The 21,415-nt window shown below is 47.8% G+C and overlaps 1 protein-coding gene across 1 annotated transcript in view; it reads left to right on the forward strand.

The window, feature by feature from the left end:
• LOC147464634 (uncharacterized) overlaps window positions 1-21,415 on the forward strand; it is a 45,319-nt gene that overhangs the window by 18,598 nt on the left and 5,306 nt on the right. Inside the window, exon 2 of the mRNA XM_086516156.1 lies at window positions 7,075-7,244. Within this exon, the coding sequence (XP_086372282.1) occupies window positions 7,075-7,244 (170 nt within the window). The remainder of the gene's footprint in view (window positions 1-7,074; window positions 7,245-21,415) is intronic.

Consider the following 21,415-nt stretch of genomic DNA (forward strand, 5'->3'; position numbering starts at 1 on the left):
CGAGGATAATTGGGTCGAGCTCCTACCGCTAGCAGAATTCTCCTATAACAACAGTTTTCATGCCTCCACTCTTCACACTCCATTATTTGCTAATTATGGCCAACATCATGAACAGGATATCCACAGACACCATTAAGTCAAGAATCCAGCTGCTATTCATCTTACACAACATTTATCTGCAGTTCACAAAGAACTTACAATTCATATCAAAGAAGCTCAATCCAAGTATAAGGAAAGTGCAGATCTCCATCGCATGCAGCATCCAAAATACAAAGAAGGGGATAAAGTGTGGCTCCTCAGGCGTGATCTGCGTTCATCTCGTCCCTGTCAAAAGCTTGATTATCGAAGGCTTGGGCGGTTTAAAATTATCCGTCAAGTCAATCTAGCCACCTATCGACTCCGATTGCCCTCATCCATGAAAATCCATCGGAACTTTCATGTCTCAGTCCTAGAAGCTTGTCACACATCTAAGATCCCAGGAAGAGCTCTACAACCACCACCTCCGGTTGAGATTCAAGGACATGACGAATATGAGGTCGAGAAAGTCCTAGATTCTTGAGTTTCGCGTGGTAGGTTACAGTACTTGGTGCATTGGACAGGCTATGATGTCAGTGAACGAACCTGGGAACCAGCACACAATCTTTAGCACGCATCTCTCAAAGTCCAAGAGTTCCATCAACAGCATCCATGGAAGCCCCAGTCAAGGAACACCACTGCTCTTTGTGGAACTCGTCGCTAGAGGAGGGGGTAATGTCATGGATGCTTGAGAGTCAGTCGCTTGCTTGCATCATCGCCTATGTCATCGCCTACATCATCACTAGAAGGCTATAGAAGAATCTAGAAGATTCTAGAAGGTTCTAAAAAGTATCAAGGAAATTCTAGAAGTTTCTAGAAGCATGGAGAAGATTCTGGAAGAATCTAGAAGTTTCTGGAAAGCTCTAGAAAGTTGAAGAAGGATCTAGAAGGTTCTAGAAGAACTAGAAGGATCAAGAAGGTTCTAGAAGATTCTAACCTCCTCAAGAAGAACCTAGAGAGTCCTAACCTCCTCAGTAACCTCCTCAAGCACTAGTATAAATAGGGGTCTTGGGCCACAAGCCCCTCGGTCTTGCCAATACTAGTTGTGAGGCTCCTATGAGGAAAGCTCTCTTCTAGTTCTTGTCTTATGTTCAAGTCTTGTCCTTGCAATCAAGCCTTGTCTTGTACTCGAGTCATGTAATCCAAGTCTTGCATCTAGCTCTCTTAATAAAGTATTAAGTCTTGTAATCAAGATTAAGCTTATCATCAAGTCCCAAGTTCTTGTATATTGTGAGCGCCTCCTCTCGCTCTCTTCTAGGTCTATACGCGCTCATAACAACTTCTTCCGTCGCACAAGGCGTCAGGAAGCAATCCAAGACTGTTTGTAAGTGAGGACTCCTAAAAGAAGATCCCTCCGAAGCTGGGCTCTCATCTCTTTGCACTCGTGATCATACCAACTATTCTTGGGCATGCTCCCAAAATGTCGTAAATTGCCCGGCTGAGTGTGTGGGTATGCAATTGATGCATCACCATGCAGTGTCTCAATCAGTAGAGTGGTGCACTTCTCCACTAAGAGGCCTGTACCAGCTGTGCTAGAATGTGCCTTCCCATAGACGGTCCCAGATCTTCTCTGTATAAACGGAATCAGTCTCTGGTGTAAATGGATAACGGGTGTGCGACTTGCCTCCTGATGTCTGGGCTGTACTATACTAAGATGAAACGGACAGTGTAACAAACTGCTGACTTGTCAAAGCCCTGAAAAAGGGAGCCAACTTGCAGATGTTGGCCGAGGGGCCTAAACCCTAAGAAGAACAAGTAACAAAAGAAGAAGTCCTATCAACTTATGGGGACCCCGTCTGATGGGGCCCCAAGTGACATAAAGGATTAAACTAAAGCAGGACCCGCATACACACAAAAACTAATGACGTGGCAGATTTTCGAGAATTGCGATGACATGATGATGTGGCAGGTTGTACGGATTTCCGTGTTTTGCGTTGGTTGATGACGTGGCAGGTTGTACGGATTTCCGCGATTTACGCTGGCAGCTTTTTGGCTTTGCTTTTGGACCAGATGCTTTTGAGTTTTAAAGGCTTTTTACTGTAATCGCTTTTCAGGCCAAGGGCCTTTAAATATGAGGCTAGGGCTCATTCTCTGGCATGCTTCCTGGAGAAGGTGCAGAGTCTGGAGCCCCGGCTTGTACTTTGATGATGCAAAATAAAGAAATACAGAAAGGGGTGCCAAGGTTTGGGGCCAATACTCTCTGGGGTGGAATTTCGCCACTCCGTGTCGTGTGTCGTTTCTCTCTTTCAGTTCAGTTGTTATTGAAGTGCTAAAAGCTTGTTCAGTCTGCTCTTTTCTATTGGCACGTGGTGCCCGTCTTGTGACAGTTGTATCAGAGCATGAGGCGTGTGCTTTTTTGAAAGCATACCGGTCCTACAAAAGAGCAGATAGAGCTATTGGAATTTTATTTGATCTTCACCCTCCAACCCGGACTTATTAGCCACTCCCACCCTTACTTCATCGAGCATCGGGCGCGCTCCTGTCTTCACCGCTCATGTCTTACAGGGTATAAGCCATTAAGATCACTTGCAATAGAGGGATCCAAGATTTGTTTCGAGTTGCTGTTTTTCTCAGAGACAGTGCCATGCAGATGTTGACGTCTACAGCTACCAAGCCGCACACTTCCAAGGACTTGGCAAGCTTTCAAGAAAATTTTTACCCGAAGTTATATGGTCTTTGACATCTTCCTTCGGAGTGCAACTTCTGGCAGAGTGGGGAATCTTGAAATGCTTGCCATGGAAACCCTAGCAGATTATATCTTGAAATTTCTCAACATCTCTCAATAGATGTCTCTTCTTGAATTGATAACCTTGGAGGTTAGGTGCGATTGCTATGTCTTGGGACTACCATCGCCGCCAGACGAACACTGTCCGTCCAAGAGCTGATGGACGATGCTGTGGTTCTCTACGACCTTATGGAAGGAACCTAACCCTAATTTTTGATGTAGGTTTCAGGATGGAAAGTCAGTCGACTTTTCAAGCTCGACTGATGTCGAGATTGCTTTTTAAGTTTGAGTTCTGTTTGATCTTGTTTGGGGATCCTGTTTGGAATTTGTTTGAAACGGATGGTATCTGTTTTAAACCTGTTTTGGTGCCGATTTGAATTGTTTGACTCTGGTTTGATACTGGTTTGATTGGTGATTTTACTCCCGGGTGGAGAAGTGAGAAATATTGTTTTGATATTGTTTGAAAACCTCGGAACGACACAGGCCTATGCTTGGGGAGCGTTTCGTTGTATGCTTGAACCTCCAAGCGACGCAGACTGCGGTCTGGGGAGCGTTTGGTTGTACAGTCTCCCGAGCTCATGGCATTTGCGGGGGGAGTGACGAGGTAGTGGTTGAGTAGCTTCATACCGCAGACCGTTTGTCTCGGGGGAGTGCTCAGCGGCGCTGTTTGTTGTGTCTTGTAACATGCATATGTAAGCATTTGTGTTGCATTGTGATGTGCCAATTACTGAATATTCCTAATTGGATGAGATTGCCTGGGTATGTAATTTTAGTGCATCAAGACACTCGTGGAAGATCAATATGGTCTGGGTGTGATGGCTAATTTTACTACACCGGAATATCAAGAGTTCCGATGTGGACGAAAGGAGAAGCTAACTCCTTGATCAAAAGAGCAGAAAGGAGAAGCTAACTCCTTAATAAAAAGAGTAAACTGATTGTCCCTCGGAATTGTTTTTGAGCTAACTTGAGTTGTTTTGCAGATATGCTGTAATCGCGGACGATTACTCTCTTTCAAGAAGGGGAGATGTAACAAACTGCTGACGTGTCAAAGCCCTGAAGAAGGGTGCCAACTTGCAGATGTCGGCCGGGGGGCTTAAACCCTAAGAAGAACAAGTAACAGAAGAAGAAGTCCTACCAACTTATGGGGACCCCGTCCGATGGGGCCCCAAGTGACATAAAGGATTAAAATAAAGGAGGACCCGCACGCACACAAAAACTAATGACGTGGCAGATTTCCAAAAATTGCGCTGACATGATGACGTGGCAGGTTGTACGGATTTCAGCGTTTTGCGCTGGTTGATGACGTGGCAGGCTATACAGATCTCCGTGATTTACGTTGGCAGCTTTTTGGCTTTGCTTTTGGACCAGATGCTTTTGAGTTTTAAATGCTTTTTACTGTAATGGCTTTTCAGGCCAAGGGCCTTTAAATATGAGGCTAGGGCTCATTCTCTGGCATGCTTCCTGGAGAAGGTGCAGAGTCTGGAGTACCGGCTTGTACTTTGATGATGCAATATAAAGAAATACCGAAAGGGGCGCCAAGGTTTTGGGGCCAATACTCTCTGGGGTGGAATTTCGCCACTCCATGTCTCGTGTCGTCTCTCTCTTATAGTTCAATTGTTACTGAAGTGCTGAAAGCCTGTTCAGTCTGCTCTTTTCTATTGGCACGTGGTGCCCGTCTTGTGACAGACAGTGTCAAGAGAGCATGATCCACTGCAACGCCCACTGGCTTGGCTCCCACTATGAAATCCTGAATGCAAGGGACAAAGCTTGGCTTTGTCATAACATAGTCCGTTGTATTGGCCCCATGTCTGTGTGGAAAGCATGTGAAACCGACTGCTCCAAGAAATCGTTGTAAGCCATTAAGTATGGCTAACCCATGTGTAGTCGTCATCTCCATGAGGTATCTCCCATACTCCGTCTGCTCTCTGTCATGTGAGCATCTATCAAGCCCCAACTCACCCACATCTAGTTCTCTAAGCATCTCATCTGATGTGTCGTAGAAGACTGTCTGAGAGTAGCCCGTTCGGGCATTGAAGTCCCCTAGGAGAATGATATCACCATCCCTAGAAAACTCCCATATGTCATCGTCTAGTATAGAGAAAGGCGACTGCCCTATGGATGCAACATATACAGACAACTGGGAGGAAAGTAACATATGGCCTCACCCACATGTATCTAGCATGCTCATCTCTCCATTGATAGAGAGAGAGAGAGAGAGAGAGAGAGAGAGAGAGAGAGAGAGAGAGAGAGAGAGAGAGAGAGAGAGAGAGAGAGAGAGAGAGAGAGAGTCTGCAACTGCCCAAACGACATATTGATTGGTTGCGTCTATGGCCTTGACGCAGAAATCCTAACCTGAAAACCCATCACATTCTGCCCTCTAAAATCAAAACGATTTTGCTTGATTGCAGGATCTAGCAAAAGAAAGAGAGAGAAATAAAAGAACGTGTACACTTCTTAACATTTAGACAATGTTTCCCGAAATTAAATCCCGCCAAATGGACATGGCAAAAAGACAGAATTCTTCCACTAAAAAGCTTCCGGACGAGACTCATGCTCAGTACGTGGTACGACAATTGGTTTATCTAGCTGAGCAACAAAAGCAAAACCCGATGGATGATCAGATTGATTTGGAGGCTTTGCATAATTACTTGGGTTCTCTTTATCCGCCTAATACCCATGCTATCCCTCAACAAAATTCTGAGATTCACTCTTCTCTTCCTCCTACAATTCCCTTCTTCACGTCAAAGCTCTGGAGATGTTTTTTAATTCTTGGGAGGTATGTTCAATCATATGGCTTTAGGATAACGCCCACGTGTTATTTCCGAAGTGCAATCACGGTTGCCTTTTGGACCTCCATCTTCGGTTCCATCACCACCACCTCCTGCTCATCCTCCGCCTTGTTTCTCATCTGATGGCCAGCATCACTATTATTATTATTATTATTTTATTTGGCACCTGTGGCGGATTCGGGTCCCAAACCTTTGGTGGTCCTATAGTCAAATTATTTACCTTTTCAGGTGTCCAAGATTTTCAAAATACTCTCAAGTTTTTGCAACAATTTGACGTTCTTTCCACAACGGTAAGTGCGCAGAGGAATTTAAGTCGATTCGAGTTACCTCTTCCCTCAAGGATAGTGCCACGACATGGCAAGCTGCCTTATCTTCCAAAACTTGGTAGTCCCAAAACATTTTAAACTTTCCTTCTATCCCAATTTCCTTGATGAAACCTTTGAAGTGGACATACTCTTAGCTTGGTTTGGTTTCAAGATGTACCCTTCGGACACTTTTACATCTTGCAACCAAGATTTTGGGACACTTATCTACCAATTTCCACTGCCGCTAGCTCAGCAGGCTGAGACACACAGGCAGCCTACATGTGGAGTCACATGCCTGCTTGACACAACAGCATGCCACACACTTAATTCTAGTGCACACAATTACAATTGAACCATTCAAGTACGCAATTAGCAACTGCACAGTGCAAATTGCACAAGAAAGCAAAATCAAGAAGGTTGATCAACAATGAATGGCATTAGCCCACCACCCGACTTGCTTCAGCAGCTGGATCAACAATGTCCTGTGGTGGTTATGTGGTGAGCAAGCACTTGGATGGTGCACTTTCATATGGCAGATTTCTACTCGCGATTGATAAGGCAATTTGATGCTTGTAGTCACATATTGAATTGAGCGCATTTCTGGACCATTATAGCCTCTGTTTGGACTGTTTTGGCTGCTAATTGTGTATTTTAAGGCTATTTTGGCCTTTGCAGCTTTGCAAGCTCCTTAATCATAGTTCTAGAAGGCTTTGAAGTGATCGCTACCAAACTTTTCTAAATTCCATTGTTTATCTCCTTCTGAGAGGTTTGAACTTATCAATTTATCACCAAGACTCGTTTCAACACAAAATACCTGACTAATTTCTTTTGCATTGTACATCACAGTTTTTAAGTCCTTTAATATGATGCTGACCATACAAGTTGAACACACTGTAGAGAGTGTCGTTTGAAAATGCTAAAGATGTGAGAGGTCGGTTACTTTCTTAGTTTAACTAGTGGAAGCATAAATAGATGCATGAAAGGGGTACTTCTATAATGAGGGCCATGAAGTCATGCCTTGCATGTGTGTGTTTTAGCTGTTTGAGACTTGAGTTGTACTTGTTTATGAACATATAATAAAGAAGTTAAACAAACGGTTTTGACATTAGAGTCTACTGATTTTGTTATGATGCAGGCAGCCGCCGGGCCAATAATGTTTTTTGTGGTTATCAACTTGCAGGCATTCTCCAGGCCGATAATGTTTTTGTCTCTTGCTACAACAATCAATGATAAATTGGGCGAGCTAAGAAGCATGGAGGAGCCTGCTGCGAGTACTTTAAATGATGATGCCTCTGTTGCAGATTCTGAAGCTATTGGACCTTTGGCTCTTGTTACAACACACATTGAGAGGTTTTTTTAGCATGACTTTGCAGATGGATTTCAATATATTTGCGAATAGTGTCACTGCATTTAATCTGCATGATGATAATTTTCCTAAATTCTTTGTTCCGTTACATTGTATTTAAGGCACTCATTTGACTCTAATTTTTTTTTTCCCCCCGAGAAAAAGATCCTTCTATTAGTTAATGAAAACTGCCCATAGGGCTACATCCACCTCTGCAAGAGAGGGCTACAACAAGCATGATGGGGAGACTCTCCCAATGAAAAAACAGCATATATACAATGAGGCCAAATCAAGAGATGGGAGGAGGGAAGAGCCACACAGGTGGACAGTAGTGCCATCTGAGCACCCCCTGGACTATGGTGTAGAAAGGCCCAGGGCGCCAGAGTCGAAGGAAAGCCTCGCGGCGCTCCCGCATGCGGTCGGAGCTACCCTGTAGTCCCTCAAGCTGTCCTCTGAGAGTATGGATCAGCTCTAGCCAAAAGTCACGAACAGTCTCTGCTGGTGGCACAGGGCGAGCCTCAAAGATGCGGAAACAGCGGGCCCGCCATATGAACCAAAGTGTCAGGCCACTGATGAGCGCTCCCAACACTCCTCTCTCTCTCGCTGCACCACTCCTGTGGAGTAAGCTCTGTAGCAGGCTGGAGTGTAGGTCGCCCCCCCTGCATCACTATCATCCTGCTGGTGGAAGATAGCTTAAACTGAAGTGCCGGGCCCGTGAGGGTGGACCAAGCCGTTGCCCCCCAAGTGTACTGTCGAGCCGTGGAGAGGGCAGGCATCAGCCGAAGAACTCGTAGCCACACCTGTTGGGCCGAGGGACAGTCCCAAAGACAATGACGTTGACTCTCCACCAACTGGTCACAGGCTGCACATGCGGCCGAGAGACCACTATGCACAAGCGAGCTCCCTACTGCTGTGGCTTTGTGTGCAACCAGCCACTGAAACAAAGTGACGCGCCTCGGCTGTCTCGAGTCCCACAGCCTCTGCCAAAAGGTTGCCAAGAACTCTATTGTGAGGCCCTCCTCCTGCCAAGGACGTGCTGCAGCGGGGCGGGCCTCTCTCTGTGCTGCAAGTATATGACGTCCAAGCCGAACAGTGTACTGAAAGAAGGGGACTCCTGGGCGGTCTGCAGAAGAGAAGGGGTCCCTCCATAGCCACTCACCAGGATCCCACTGTACTCGTGCCAGAGGACAACACTCCCAAGCCCATAGCCTCCAGTGTCCGGTCTCAAGAGCTGCTGGGTCAAGGTCTATGACGCAAGTCCTCCCACAGATGCCCACAACTCGGATCCTCTGGAAACAACACTCTGCTACATGCGGGGCCTCTACTGCAACTCGCTGTAATCGTCCACCACCTTGAAGCTCGAAGAACAGGGCTGGGACAGTCTCTGAGCAGGCCCTGATTGAAATGAGAACCTCCAGTCGTGTGAAGGCTCCCATCCACCGGGGTGCTACTGGCTCGAGAGGCGTGAGCCACTCAGCTGGAACTGACTCTGAGATGTCCTGACACATGCTCTGCACCCCTCTCATGCCCTGTAGCTGGAAACCTGCACCTCCTCTGACAAACCTGTGAACTCTAGCCAGTCACCTAGAAAGCGCGCTGGACCTGCTGCCATGGGACCCCAAGAAACATGAGGCCGACTCCCAACCAAGTGGCCTCTCTGAGTGCTAACCATGGGGTTCCAGACGAGGGGCTGCAGTAGGCGCTCCTCCGTGCACGTCAGCTGTCTCTGCTCTAGGCCACGCCGTAAGAGCTCCCAAGATCGAAGCAAACTCACAGCGAAGCGGTCCTCCAGTCTCCCGCTCAAACCAACTCGGCGCAACTCTGTAAAGATCCATCTGGTCGAAGGTTGCCAAGGGCCTCCTGACTGAGGCACCCTGGCACGAAGCCTCTGCAGCAAGAACTCCTTCCAGGGCTCCTCGCCTGGAAGAAGTCCTCTGACGACGAACTTCCCAAGAAGGGCTCTGCCCTGCTGTGCTGGATCAATGATCCCAAGCCCTCCCTGAGAACAAGGAAGTGTGATGACCGACCAAGCCACCTTGGCTCGGGCAATCTGAGTGTCACGACCTGACCAAAGGAAGTTCCTGATCAGCCTCTCTACCTGGCTGGTACAAGAACTCGAGAAGATCCAGCAAGAAGTGATGTACCACATAGTCGCCAACAACACTTGGTTGGCAACTACTACTCTACCAGCCAGCGAAAGTCGTGCTGAGCTCCAATGTAACAGCTTTCTCCTGATGGACAGGAGAAGAGGAGCAATCTGCTGCTCGGGGGACAAGTCCAAACCAACCTGACAACCCAAGTACCGAACTGCAGCCCCTGGGGGAATCCACCTGAAACCCTCTCCTGGCATCCAATTTGGCACAGGAGCACTGCCAACCGAGAAAGCCACTATCTTTCTCCAGTTGATCAGTGCGCCCGATGCACAGCAGAAGGTCTCCAAAGCCTGCTCACATCTGTCAAGATTGGCCTCCTGGCCCTCTAAGTACAAGGCTGAGTCGTCGGCAAACTCAGCGTCCAGAAGCTCATCTCCCCGTATAGGGAGTGCTAAGCCCCTCAGACCAACCTGCTCAGACCAACCTGCTGTGACACCAAAAATCTGCTCATCGCCTCCGCATAGAATAGAAAGAGAAAGGGGGCAAGAGGACAACCCTGTCTGACCGATCGTGTGAGCATGAAGCGCTCACCTCTACCTCCTGCCAAAAGCACCTGACTGTGAGCCTGTCTGTACAAAGCTGACACCCCTCTGATCCAAGCATCTGAGAAGCCCATCCTGCGTAGAGTGCCCTCTAGAAAGTCCCAGTCAACTCTGTCGTATGCCTTCTCAAAATCGAGAAGAAGAATCGCAAGGTCCTCCCCACAGAGGCGTGCCAGGGCAGAAGCCTCCCAGAAAGTGAAGATGTTGTCAAGGATACTGCGTTCCTTGACAAAACCTGTCTGAGTCCCATGTATAAGGCTCTCCAAAAGTGGTTGAATCCTCAAACTCAGAGCCTTGGCAAGAATTTTGTAGGCTGAGTTGAGAATGGTGATGGGGCGCCATTGTCGAATCTCATCCAAGGAGCCACCCTCCTTTGGAATGAGGTAAATCAGGCCCTCACTCATGCTATCCGGCATCACTCCTGTGTGCAGAATGTACTGAAAGGCACTACAAAGATCTGGGCCAAGCAGGTCCCAGTACTCCAAGAAGAAGCTGGGAGTCAGCCCATCCTCACCTGGACAGCTACCACGAGGGAGGGCCCTAAGAGCCGTGTGCAGCTCCTCAAGCTGAATAGGCATCTCTAGCCTCTAGCGCATCTCCTCAGTCACAAGACAAGGCATCTGTGCCCAAACCTGCTCCCTGCATGCATCCTGCCGCTCTGACTCGGGCTCAGCCGACAGTAACTCACGGTAAAAGTCAGTAGCAACTGCGCGCATATCCTCGGGCTCACAAACAATTGACCCATCGGGTCTCCTCAACTGATTGACCTTGGCATGCGGATGCTGAGGTCCCACTGTCTCAAAAAAAGCACCAGTCACTCTGTCACCCACCTGAGTCCACCGAGATGCCTGTCGGTGAAAGGCAAACTCATGACGCCTCTCCTTTGTGCAAGCAAGCTCCTGTCGAGCCTGCTGTAACTGCTCCTCCAACCATGGACTGTCTGGATGCTGCTCCTGCATCCTCTGTAGTGAAGCAATGCCTCGTCTGAGACGCTGCTCCTCCTCTCTCGCTGCAGCCCGTCGAGCCAGAGACTCCTGGAGAAAAAAGAGGCTAAGCTGAGCTAGGCCTAAGGCCACTCTGTCTGCAGGTAGAGCCTGGCTGTCCATGCCCTCTGTCCAGAGAGCCTCTACCCTCTCCCTGAGTGCTGAGTCCAACAAGACCCGCTCTGGGATGCGAAGCATCGTGCTCCCACTCCTCTGCCTGTCTGCCACTGTGAGGATCACTGGTGCATGGTCCGAGAAGGATGTCCCTGCCAGGATGCCGACTGATCCCCCCAAGTCACTGGAGTGGTCACTAGTGTAGAAGCGATCTATCCGCGATAGATTCACTCCTCCCACTTTGCGGTCCGATCTAGAGAAGGCAAGACTCTCTGGAGGCCTCACAAAGCCAGAGTGCTGCCATGTATCCGAGACCCTCAAAGTCATACACAACCTCTCCCAAGCTGCTAACTCGACTCCATGCACAGTAGCATGGCTGCCTCCAATCCTGTCTGAAGGGTCCTCCAACATGTTGAAGTCCCCTCATACACACCAATGGTCAGCCTATGGCAAAGACTCAACATTCTGTGACCAAAACTCTACACGAGCACTCGCCACATTGGGCGCATAGATGTTCAGGAAGCCCACAAGGCCACCTTGAACCTGCATAGTAATCCACTGAGCCCTGCCTGGCACAATAATCCCTCTGCCCACAATGGCCTGCTGCAATGAGTCCGCAATAGTCATACATACCCCACCCTGGATGCCTCTAGGTCCAAAAGCAGCTGACCAAAACGTATCATATCGTCCACGCAAAATCTGACCACATCGCCGAATGCGGCTCTCAGACAGATGGTGCTCCTGAAGCATAAGGAGATCAATCTCTCCTTCCACAAGGCAACGCTGAAGCTCCTGACGCAATCGGCTCCGCTGTCGCTGAAAGTGGGGCCCACCTAGTCTCTGCACATTCCACGAGACGATCCTCATGGGGAGCGAGAGAGAACAGATGTTGCCGCAGCAGCAAGACGGGCTATCTTCGAGGCTGGCTTGGATGGGGAGTAATCCGCATCCGAGCATCCTCTAGATAGGCGAGACTGCAGTGAGTGCCTAGCCCAAGCCCAAGCAGAGCGAGCTGTGCGTAAAACAACCTCCTCTGTCCAGGAGTCCTCATGAATGTATACATAGCAAGGCAAACAGTGCGTATCAGCAAAAAAGTACACCACAATGTGCCTACATCCTGCTGAGTCTGGGGGTGTCACCGCAAACTTGGCCAGTGGCCACAAAGTCTGCAGCAAATCTGTAACTCCAAGTTCTCCCATGTGGTGAGAGAACTCGAGAACTTGTGTATGCAACCATCCCACCACTGAGTCGAGGGACCACTCTGATTCGGTCCGACCACAGAGGGGGAAGGAGAAACCAACTGCTGAGTCCAAGGCCTCTGTCCCCCTAGCGGCGAGGAACAAAGCATGGACCCTGAAGCAGGCTGCCTCATGGTCTGCTGCGGAATCGCCGAGAAAGTGAGTGAACCCGTAGTCGAAGAAATCCCAGCGGCGTCGGAGGTCAATGCTTGTCAGACCACGAATGATAGCTGCAAGGGAAGATGTCTGAATCTGTAGAGGGGGCCGCAAGAAGGGCTGACACTCTCTCGCTAGGCGACTCGTGGCAAAGGCGCTGCCAAGAGATCTCCTAGCCGCCGGCGAGGGACCAGTCTCCTGAGTCGACTGTGGAACTGGAGCAGGAGGGGGGGGGAGAAGGAGCTGGGGGGGCCAGAGGGGAGGAAAAGCGGGGTGGGGTGACAGAGGTAGAGGGGCGAGGTGGGGAGTGGATGGGAGCAGAGGACGGGAGGGAGGATGAGGAGGAGGAGGGGAACTCTGAAGGGGGGGGCGGCTGGCGAGGGTGAAGCGGAGGTGGAGGCTGGCGTAGGGGGCTCCTCCTGCTCAAGAGGACCAAAGCGGTTCCCCGTGGGAACCCACTGCTGCTGAGTAGGCACCTGAGGGCCACTCTGAGTGCCAGGCTGTTGCTGTGGCCCCTGGCGTCAACAGCCACGGGCCTGCTGCCACCCCTCCCCCGTTGGAGCCCCAGGCTCGGAGGGTGGCTCTGAATCTGTGCGTTGTGCCGCTGGCTGTGGCTGCGGCCCAGCCTTGGCAGGCTGGGGCTGAGGCTGAGGTGCAGGTCGTGGCCTCCTCCGTGGACAAGCCTTTGCTAGGTGGCCCATCTGTCTGCAAATGAAGCACTGGTTCGGGAGACCCGAGTACTCCACACTGTCTAAACCAACCCCCACTCACCCGAGGCAGAAGGATGACCTTCGGGAGCGTGTGGGTATCTCTGACCAAAACTCGAACTGAGGGGATGCCAGCCGCCTTGGCAGCTACTGATGCTGCCGTACGAGGTGACTCCAGGACAGTCCAGATGGCGGAGCCAATCTTGGAGAGAAGTGGTAGGTACTCCCTCCGTAAACCCGGAAAGCAGACTGAGATGGGGATCTCTGCCTCCTCTACTAGCACATCCGAAGTCGGGTCAAAACCATGTCGCCACTGTCGAAAGTGGGCGCGTGATGCTCGGATGGCCAGTGGACTCATAGCTATGACCTTGGAAGCCATCTCGGAGGTCTCGAACTCGATCTGGTAGTATCCCTGTCCGAGAATCTGGACATCCAAGATGTTGCCACCTCTGCGAGAAGGCGGGCCTGGAGAAGGTCTCGCAGCTCTCCTCTGCTAGGACGGGTGCCGAGAATTTTGCAGATGACCGAAGTTGCCTGCAAACGCTCAACCTCAGCGGCTAGGCTCGCTTGCTCTGTCAGCGATAGAGCAAGTCGAATGGTGAGCTCAGCGGGGTTGGGCAAGGGGGCTTCGGATGAGTCCCTCTGTGGCGGAGCTGGAGCCTCCATCTGTGTCTACTGCTGTGGCGAAGAAGCGGACAGTGAAGAGACTCTGCAACCGAGCACGCCGAGCACTGTTCGAAGAAACAGTGTTGCAGAGCCAAGTGCAGGAACCTTCGGGAATGATGAAGACGGGGGGGGAGGGGGGATGGCGGCGCGAGAAGGGGGCAGCGGACGGGCTGGGGGGCAGCGCGAGGTGAGGGCAGCGGGCTGCTGCGCGCAAGGGCAGGCGGGGCGGGCTGGGCTGATGCACGCGGGCGGGCTGGGCTGGGCAGATGCGCGTAAGGGCAGGCGGGGCAGGCTGGGCTGATGCACGCGGGCGGGCTGGGCTGGGCAGATGCGCGCAAGGGCAGGCGGGGGACGGGGGGAGGCAGCAAGGGGGGGGGGGGGGGGGGGGGGGTGAGCAGCAGTAGCGAGCCGATTCTTGTCCCTCCTGAGATGACATCTTTTTTGACTCTAAATTTCAAGCTTAGCTAAGATTTTTCGAGAATGCGACATACTTTCTCCTTATTAGAAGTTTCTTGTTGTTTCACCTGTACCAATTGGTCCCAAATATTGAATCAAGAGTTGTAATGATGACCTTTTCTTTGCTTGTTATGCTGTTTTTACCAGCAATTCAAAGTAAAGGTTTCTGCCTGCGAAAGGGTGGTTTTTTGTTTTTGTTGGGGGTAACAATTCTTAACGACAAAGCTAACTTGAAAATGATTCTAGCATACCTTGTCCCAGTTAGAGTACCTTCTCATATACATAGGAAAGTACCCTTATTGCCGTTATTAAGTTTGTTTTGATGGCGTTTCACAAATATTAAGGCTAGTTTTGCAAGATTACTGTGAGAGATGTACATGCAATAGAGCGTCATAATTGAAGAATCAACAAGCAAATGTAGAACATTTGGACGAGAGCTATCATAAAGATGCATACTCCCATCTTGGTCTAGCATTCTTCATCTTCTGGAAGTAGGAAGTTATTAAGTGTTTGCTCCTCATCTCCCGCCTCACTGATTTTCCTTTGGCCTTTGCATGATGATCCACTGCATTGTGTCGAAGTTCTGTTAATAGTAATAGGATGTTTTGGAGCAACAATGTACCAATGAGTAAACTTTGTGCATCTTTGTGTCTTGCCCACTGCAATGTGCCAAAGGTATCTTGTTATGTCCCACTTACAGGAGAGGGAATCTAGCCTAGACGCCGTCGGGATGGGCGTCCAGTGTCCGAGCGGACGTAGTGTGAACTCGGTCAGTGTGGCCGACCATTATTATTAAAGGGAGGCCAACTTCCAAGGCCTCATTTGTAGTTATCGACCCCCACTGGCAGAGTGCCAGTGATTAGCCCGTGAGGCTAAGAGTGCGCGAGCATCTCGAGGAGGTGAGGCTGGGGTGGTATGGGACGTTCGGTCTTATAAGTGCATGCCTCTGTCTTCGGACGTTGCCCAACACGGGGGAGCTGATGGATGGTGGCTATGGTCGGGTGGTTCCGTCCTACACGTGTCTGTAGACGGTCCGTGTAGCTGGGAGATCCACTTCGAGCGTTCGTTTCATGGTATCAAAGCCGGCTCGCCTACGGAAAGGACCGTGTGCACACCTATAGCCTGGTTCGAGTCGGATAATCTTTGTTTCATGCAATTTTTATGAAATGGTTCTTTAATTAATTGTTTTTCTTCTCACGAGAGTGTGTGCAAGTGAAATTTAATGTGTTTTTTGCCGATTTTTGGTAAAATTTAGCAATCTAATAGGCGGGAATGCCGAAAATCAGGGATTTATGTGTTAATTTACTGATTTCTTATGTGAATTTCGATGAAAATCACTCTATGCTGTTTTATTTGCTCATTGGGCATTAAATTAAGCATACATTATTAAACTCCCTTTCTAGAGTGAGAAGGAAACAACATTGACTCTCTTTCCTACCTAGAGAGAGAGAGAGAGAGAGAGAGAGAGAGAGAGAGAGAGAGAAATGAAATGAAATGAAATGTTATATTAACGTCTTCAAAAGGCCAGTGACCTATGAGACCAAACTGATACAAAAGTGGTGAATCTGTTACAATGTCTGAAAAGTGTGAAAGTGTGAAAATAAATGCGAAAAACTAAATACAAAGTATTAGATAAACTTCTTAGGAGCATTCTGGGTGTTTGGCTAGAATGCTTCTAATCCTTTGTTGTAGTCTCCTCCGGTGAAGTGTGCTTCTGCATCTCGGTCGTGGTCGTCTCGATTTCCTAAGCTCAATCGCCCTGTCAATGAGGGTGCCTTTAGTATGAATGTGGGTACTCCTTTGTGCTCGCTGCTGGCCTCTTGCTTCTCCTTCCATTCCTGCTTCTCTCGATCCGAAGGAATCTGTGATCTGCCTCTGAGGCTGTAGTGCTCTTTGTCTTCTCATTAGATTATCCCTGTGCCGATGTAGTTCCAGTAGGTACAGGCCTAAGCACCTTTGATCTTGGTATTGCATGACTCTATCTAGAGGTCCAAAGCCTTCTTTAAATAGGCAATGGAAACGCCCACGTATCTTATAGTATACGGTGCAATGGCATATGTAGTGTAATTTTGTCTTCGGCTCCATTCCGCATAACTTGCAAATTCTGCTCTCAGGTGGGATTCCCCTAAATCTGCCAAATTCAATTTCCAGCTGGTGTGAGGATGTACGAATCTGACCAATAGCACATCTCAAACCATGAGACAGGTGGGTATCCATGTAGCTCGGGCGAATCACAAAACCATCTTCAGATAGCTGTAGGAAGTTTTCTTTGTAGTTGGCCATCTTCGTGCCCAATTCTTGTGTAGGGTCTACCCATGTCCTCTTAATGTCCAACTGTATAAGATCTTGGCGGATGATTTTATTAATCTCCGTTCGTGTGATTGCCAGTGATGGAGCCTCAAGAGAGTATTGGAAGGGGGGTAATCTTTCTATACTGAACCCGTGTCTCTGAAACCACGAGGACAGTTGCGCATACCAGCATGATGTATCTCCTTTCATTGCTAATTGTCGAGAGGATTCGAGGGCCAATCTAGTATATCGGCAATTATTTGTATCCCATAAACCATGTATAAAGGACATTGATCTGGTAAGAGCTTCAATTTCTATCGGAGGGGCAGCTAGTTCTGCTCGGGTAATCGCGTGTGGTACGGAGGCCTTGACTCTAATCATTCGAGAAATCATAGATACCAAAGGTCTCTCCATTAACTTCCAATTATCCTGATCCACAGATGGTCCCCAAATTTGGACCCCATAAAGCATAGCCGAAGCCACCACAGTATCAAAGAGCCAAAGTTTTGTTCGTGGTTCCTGAAATTGCACTTGTGAACACATCCTCTCCAACCCTCCCAAGGCCGCAGAGGCTCTGGACAATCTAGCATCTGCTGCTTTCTTAAGAGTAAACTTCGGTCCTGTAAATACCACACCAAGGTATGTGTATGCATCTGTGTACTCTACTGTATCCTGGCCATATGCAAATCTAGGTGCGGATCTCCTAACCCACTGCGGTGTGGTGTTAAACACCATAACTTTGGTTTTACCCAAATTTACCGACAGTCCGCTGTCCTCCGCGAATTTATGTAATGCATCTAACTGCCTCTGCATTCCATCTGGTGATTCTGCTATCAATACAATATCATCTGCATACAACAACAGAGGGATCCATGACCCTGCAAGTTGAGCACCTCTATCACCCTCTCTATCAATGTAATCTGATACCTCATCTATATACATACCAAATAAAGTAGGGGACAGTGGGCATCCCTGCTTTGCTTCAACGGTGGAATGAACAATGTCGGAAACCCCTTCTGGAGTACGTACATAACCAGTTACTGACTCATATAAGGCCATGATCCCCCAGATAATCTCTTTGGGGACCCCTAACTCTTGCATTCTGCGCATCAATCTGGCCCTTGGTACTGTATCAAAAGCTTTCCGAAAATCCACAAAGCAACAATACATCCTTCTCTCGCTTGCTCTTCCTTCCTCAATAATGGCTCTGAGCGTAAGAATATGATCTAAAGTGGAATAACCCCTCCTGAATCCAGGTTGCCCTGTTGCCCCTATGTCCTCATTCTCTGCCCATCTACTCAATTTTTGTTCCAGAATGGATGCGTACAGTCGGGTCAATGTAAGACCCACCATAATGGTACGGTAGTTCCTGGGTATCATAGGATCCCCTGACTTGAAAATAGGTACGATAGTAGATAATTTCCAAGATTCAGGTAATCCTTCACACATGACCCGATTAAACAGACGAACAAGGAGAAATGAAATGAAATGAAATGTTATATTAACGTCTTCAAAAGGCCAAAGTGACCTATGAGACCAAAAAGTTACAATGTGGTGGATCTGATACAAAGTCAGAGTAACAAAATGACAAAACAAATAGACTATGGAATCCTGGACTGCTAGGTGTGAACGGGGCAGATCAGCAGTATGCATCGAAGAGAAGAGAGTGCTTGAGCTCTTGTGCTGCAAGAAGAGAGAGAGTGGGATCGAAGACAAAGAGAGAGAGCCGTTTTTCCAATGATGAGGACATGAGCCCTTTGTGTGCTGGCCATGGGTGGGCACTCACCTCCTGCTTCTTTCCTCTCTCCACGCGTCCTCGGCAGCTCATTAGCGTTCATTTTTGTTTTTTTAATGCTACAGATTCCAGGTTGTGTTGATTTTTTTTAGGCACACCACTTATGTTAAAAAACTTGGCCAAGAACCTTTTAATGTGGACACTTTGGGTTTTTTCAATAATTTGAGTCTGAAACCTGCAATTTACTGAGAACTCACTTATAGAGTGAGAATTCTGTAGAGAAACTCATTTTCTAGTCCCATGCTCCTCTCCTATCGATCCTCTCTCCTATCTACTTGCGCTTTCGCGCTCCTACCATCTCCTGCTCACCTCCGTGTCTCACGCCGATGTGTAGAGCTTCTCAGAGTTCAACTTTTTGCGATCGAAAAGTGCAGAAAAGGCCCGTTCTCGCATGAAAATTTCCAGTATTTGCGAGGGCAAAACCCATCTCGAGCAATTGCGTACGTAGATTGTTGCTTTTGGGCGTTTATAGGGTGGTCCTACTGCAACGATTCTCCACAAAACCACTAATTTCTCAAGAGAAGAGAAAGAAATGTACGGAACTAGCCGTAAATAACTCGCTTCATCATGGACCACGCATTTTGATCTCCATGGAGAGCATGACGAATGGAGGATTCAAACGATTCCTCTTTGTTTGCGCAGTAAGGCGCTTACGTGGTGGCGCAACATGACAGAGAAGCTACGATGTGGGCTGATGTTTGTGTAGTTCAAGAAAGACTTCGCTAAAATAGATCCTTTGAAAGCGTATGCAAAATTGCAGAGTCTTTCGATGAAGACTCTATCTTTTGATAAATACATGACAACTTTCAGGGAAGTGTTCACCATCTGCAAGGTAGATTCCATGCATGTTGTGCACATGTACCTGATTAAATTACATGAGGATTACCGTTTGGCCTTAATTAAGGACAAAGCCTCGACTGACATTGAGGATGCAGTGGCAAAGGCAAGGACGTTCCATTTGATAAATGGAGCGAATTATGGTAAGAAAAGAAGTTCAGACCATCAATCCGTCGAGGGCACTTCGAGGAAGCGACCTCGATTCCAACAAAGGTTCAAATCCTCGTCGAGACCTTCTCAAGAGAAGAAGAAAGCCAAAAATGTTTCAGTTGCTAATGCAGTGAAGAAGGGGGCTTGCTTCGGATATGGCCAGACAGGTCACTAAATCAAAGATTTCTACAAGATGAAGACCAAGAAACCATAGGTTTGTCCTTCGGTTCAAATTCACGAGATCTTAGGTAACTCTGATATTATTCAAGTTGAAATCCATCACTTAGCGTACAGTTCATGCACTAATTGTACTTTTGGCACCAAAGTGTTTGATAAGCACGATCTTCTCCGTTTCCTCGAGAAGATCAATGGTCACGACGTGACTGTACCCCTTGATAATGGAAGCTCACACAATTTTGTGGATGCAAAATTGGTGCAGAAACTACGCCTGCAGACGCGAGACAGTGACCATGAGTATCGATGAAGATGGCTCGTGGCGAGGATATGGATGTATAGAATCAGATGGTTTCAGATTTGTCGCTCAAGCTAGCTGATTACAAAGAGAACCTGGATTTCCACATCATGCGCCTGGATAGAGCAGATGTTATTTTAGGAATTCCATGGTTTTATGATAAACAGACTCATTGTATGTAGACTATGTACTTCACTCTCTTGTTTTTGTTAAACAGGACATGCTTTATCTATGTGTTTCGCTTTGTAATCAGATTTCTGTGAATAATGGTTCAATACCAATTGTTATTGCTTTGGAAATGTTCAAAGATACAAAGTCTTCTGATGTTGACTTTTATCAGTGTGTACCATTTGCTTGGTTTGATTCATTAGTGCTTGGTACTTCTCTCATTGAATTTCGTAAAAATGTTTCATGTCCTTCTGTTGAACTTCGGGATTTCGACCAACCTTATCCGAGAAATCATGGTTGATTTTAAGGATATTTTTCTTGATGATCTACCTTCTGGCTTGCCGCCTTCGAGAGAAGTAGATCACGCCGTTGAGTTGGTGGCTAGTGGTGAGCCCTTCTCAAAGCAACCATATTGGTTTAGTAAATCCGAGGAGGACGAGATTTAGCGGCGGCAACTGAAAGATTATCTCGATAGGAGTTTTGTTCGGCCAAGTAAATCCTCGTGGGGAGCGCCGCTGTTACTTTCTCAAAAGAAGGATAACACCCTGCGCTTTTGCGTAGATTACAAAGGCTTGAATAAGCTCATTGTCAAGAACAAGTATCCGCTCGTGTGTATGGATGATCTGATAGATCAACTCCATGGGACGTATTTACGATGATAGACCTGTGATCAGGCTATCACCAGATACGAATCAAACTGGAAGATGTTCCTAAAACATGTTTTCATACCTGTTATGGTCACTATGAATTTTTGGTCTTGCCTTTTGGTTTGACCAATGCTCCAACTACGTTTCAGCAGATGATGAATGATCTGCTGAGATCGTTTCCAAGTAACTTCGTTGTTGTATTTCTCAATGACATATTGATCTACAATCGAAGTTTGTCTGAGCATTTGGTGTATGTACGCACTGTTCTCAAGGTACTGAGAACTGAGAAGCTTTATGCTAAAGCTTCCAAGTGTGAATTCTTCAAGAAAGAGATTTTGAATTTGGGTCATATTATTACTTGCGATGGAATTCGTGTCGATCCTGAAAAGTTGGATAAAGTGCAAAAGTGGCCCATTCTGAAGAATGTGCGCCAAGTAAAGTATTTTTTAGGTTTTACAAGATTCTTTTGCAAGTTTATCAAGGATTATTCCAAAGTTGCTGCTCTGCTTATGCAACTCCTAAAAGGAGGAATGAAAGGACCAAAGACTTCAGGTCCTTATCGTAAAGGTAACCCCCCTATTGTTTGGAATGAGCGTTTCGACGAGAGCTTTTGGGCACTAAAGCAATTGGTGAATACCGCGCCAATATTGCACTTTGTGGATCCTAGCAAACCCTTTGTGGTTGAAACAGATGCTAGTGATTATGCGATTGGTGCGGCGTTGTATCAAGATGGACGTCTTGTTGCGTTTGAAAGTGAAGATTTTTCTGACGCTGAAATGCGTTATCCAATGTATGAGAAGGAG

This window comes from Adiantum capillus-veneris, chromosome 1 (assembly GCF_014529385.1).
Source record: "Adiantum capillus-veneris isolate H3 chromosome 1, ASM1452938v2, whole genome shotgun sequence".
Taxonomy (NCBI): Eukaryota; Viridiplantae; Streptophyta; class Polypodiopsida; order Polypodiales; family Pteridaceae; genus Adiantum; species Adiantum capillus-veneris.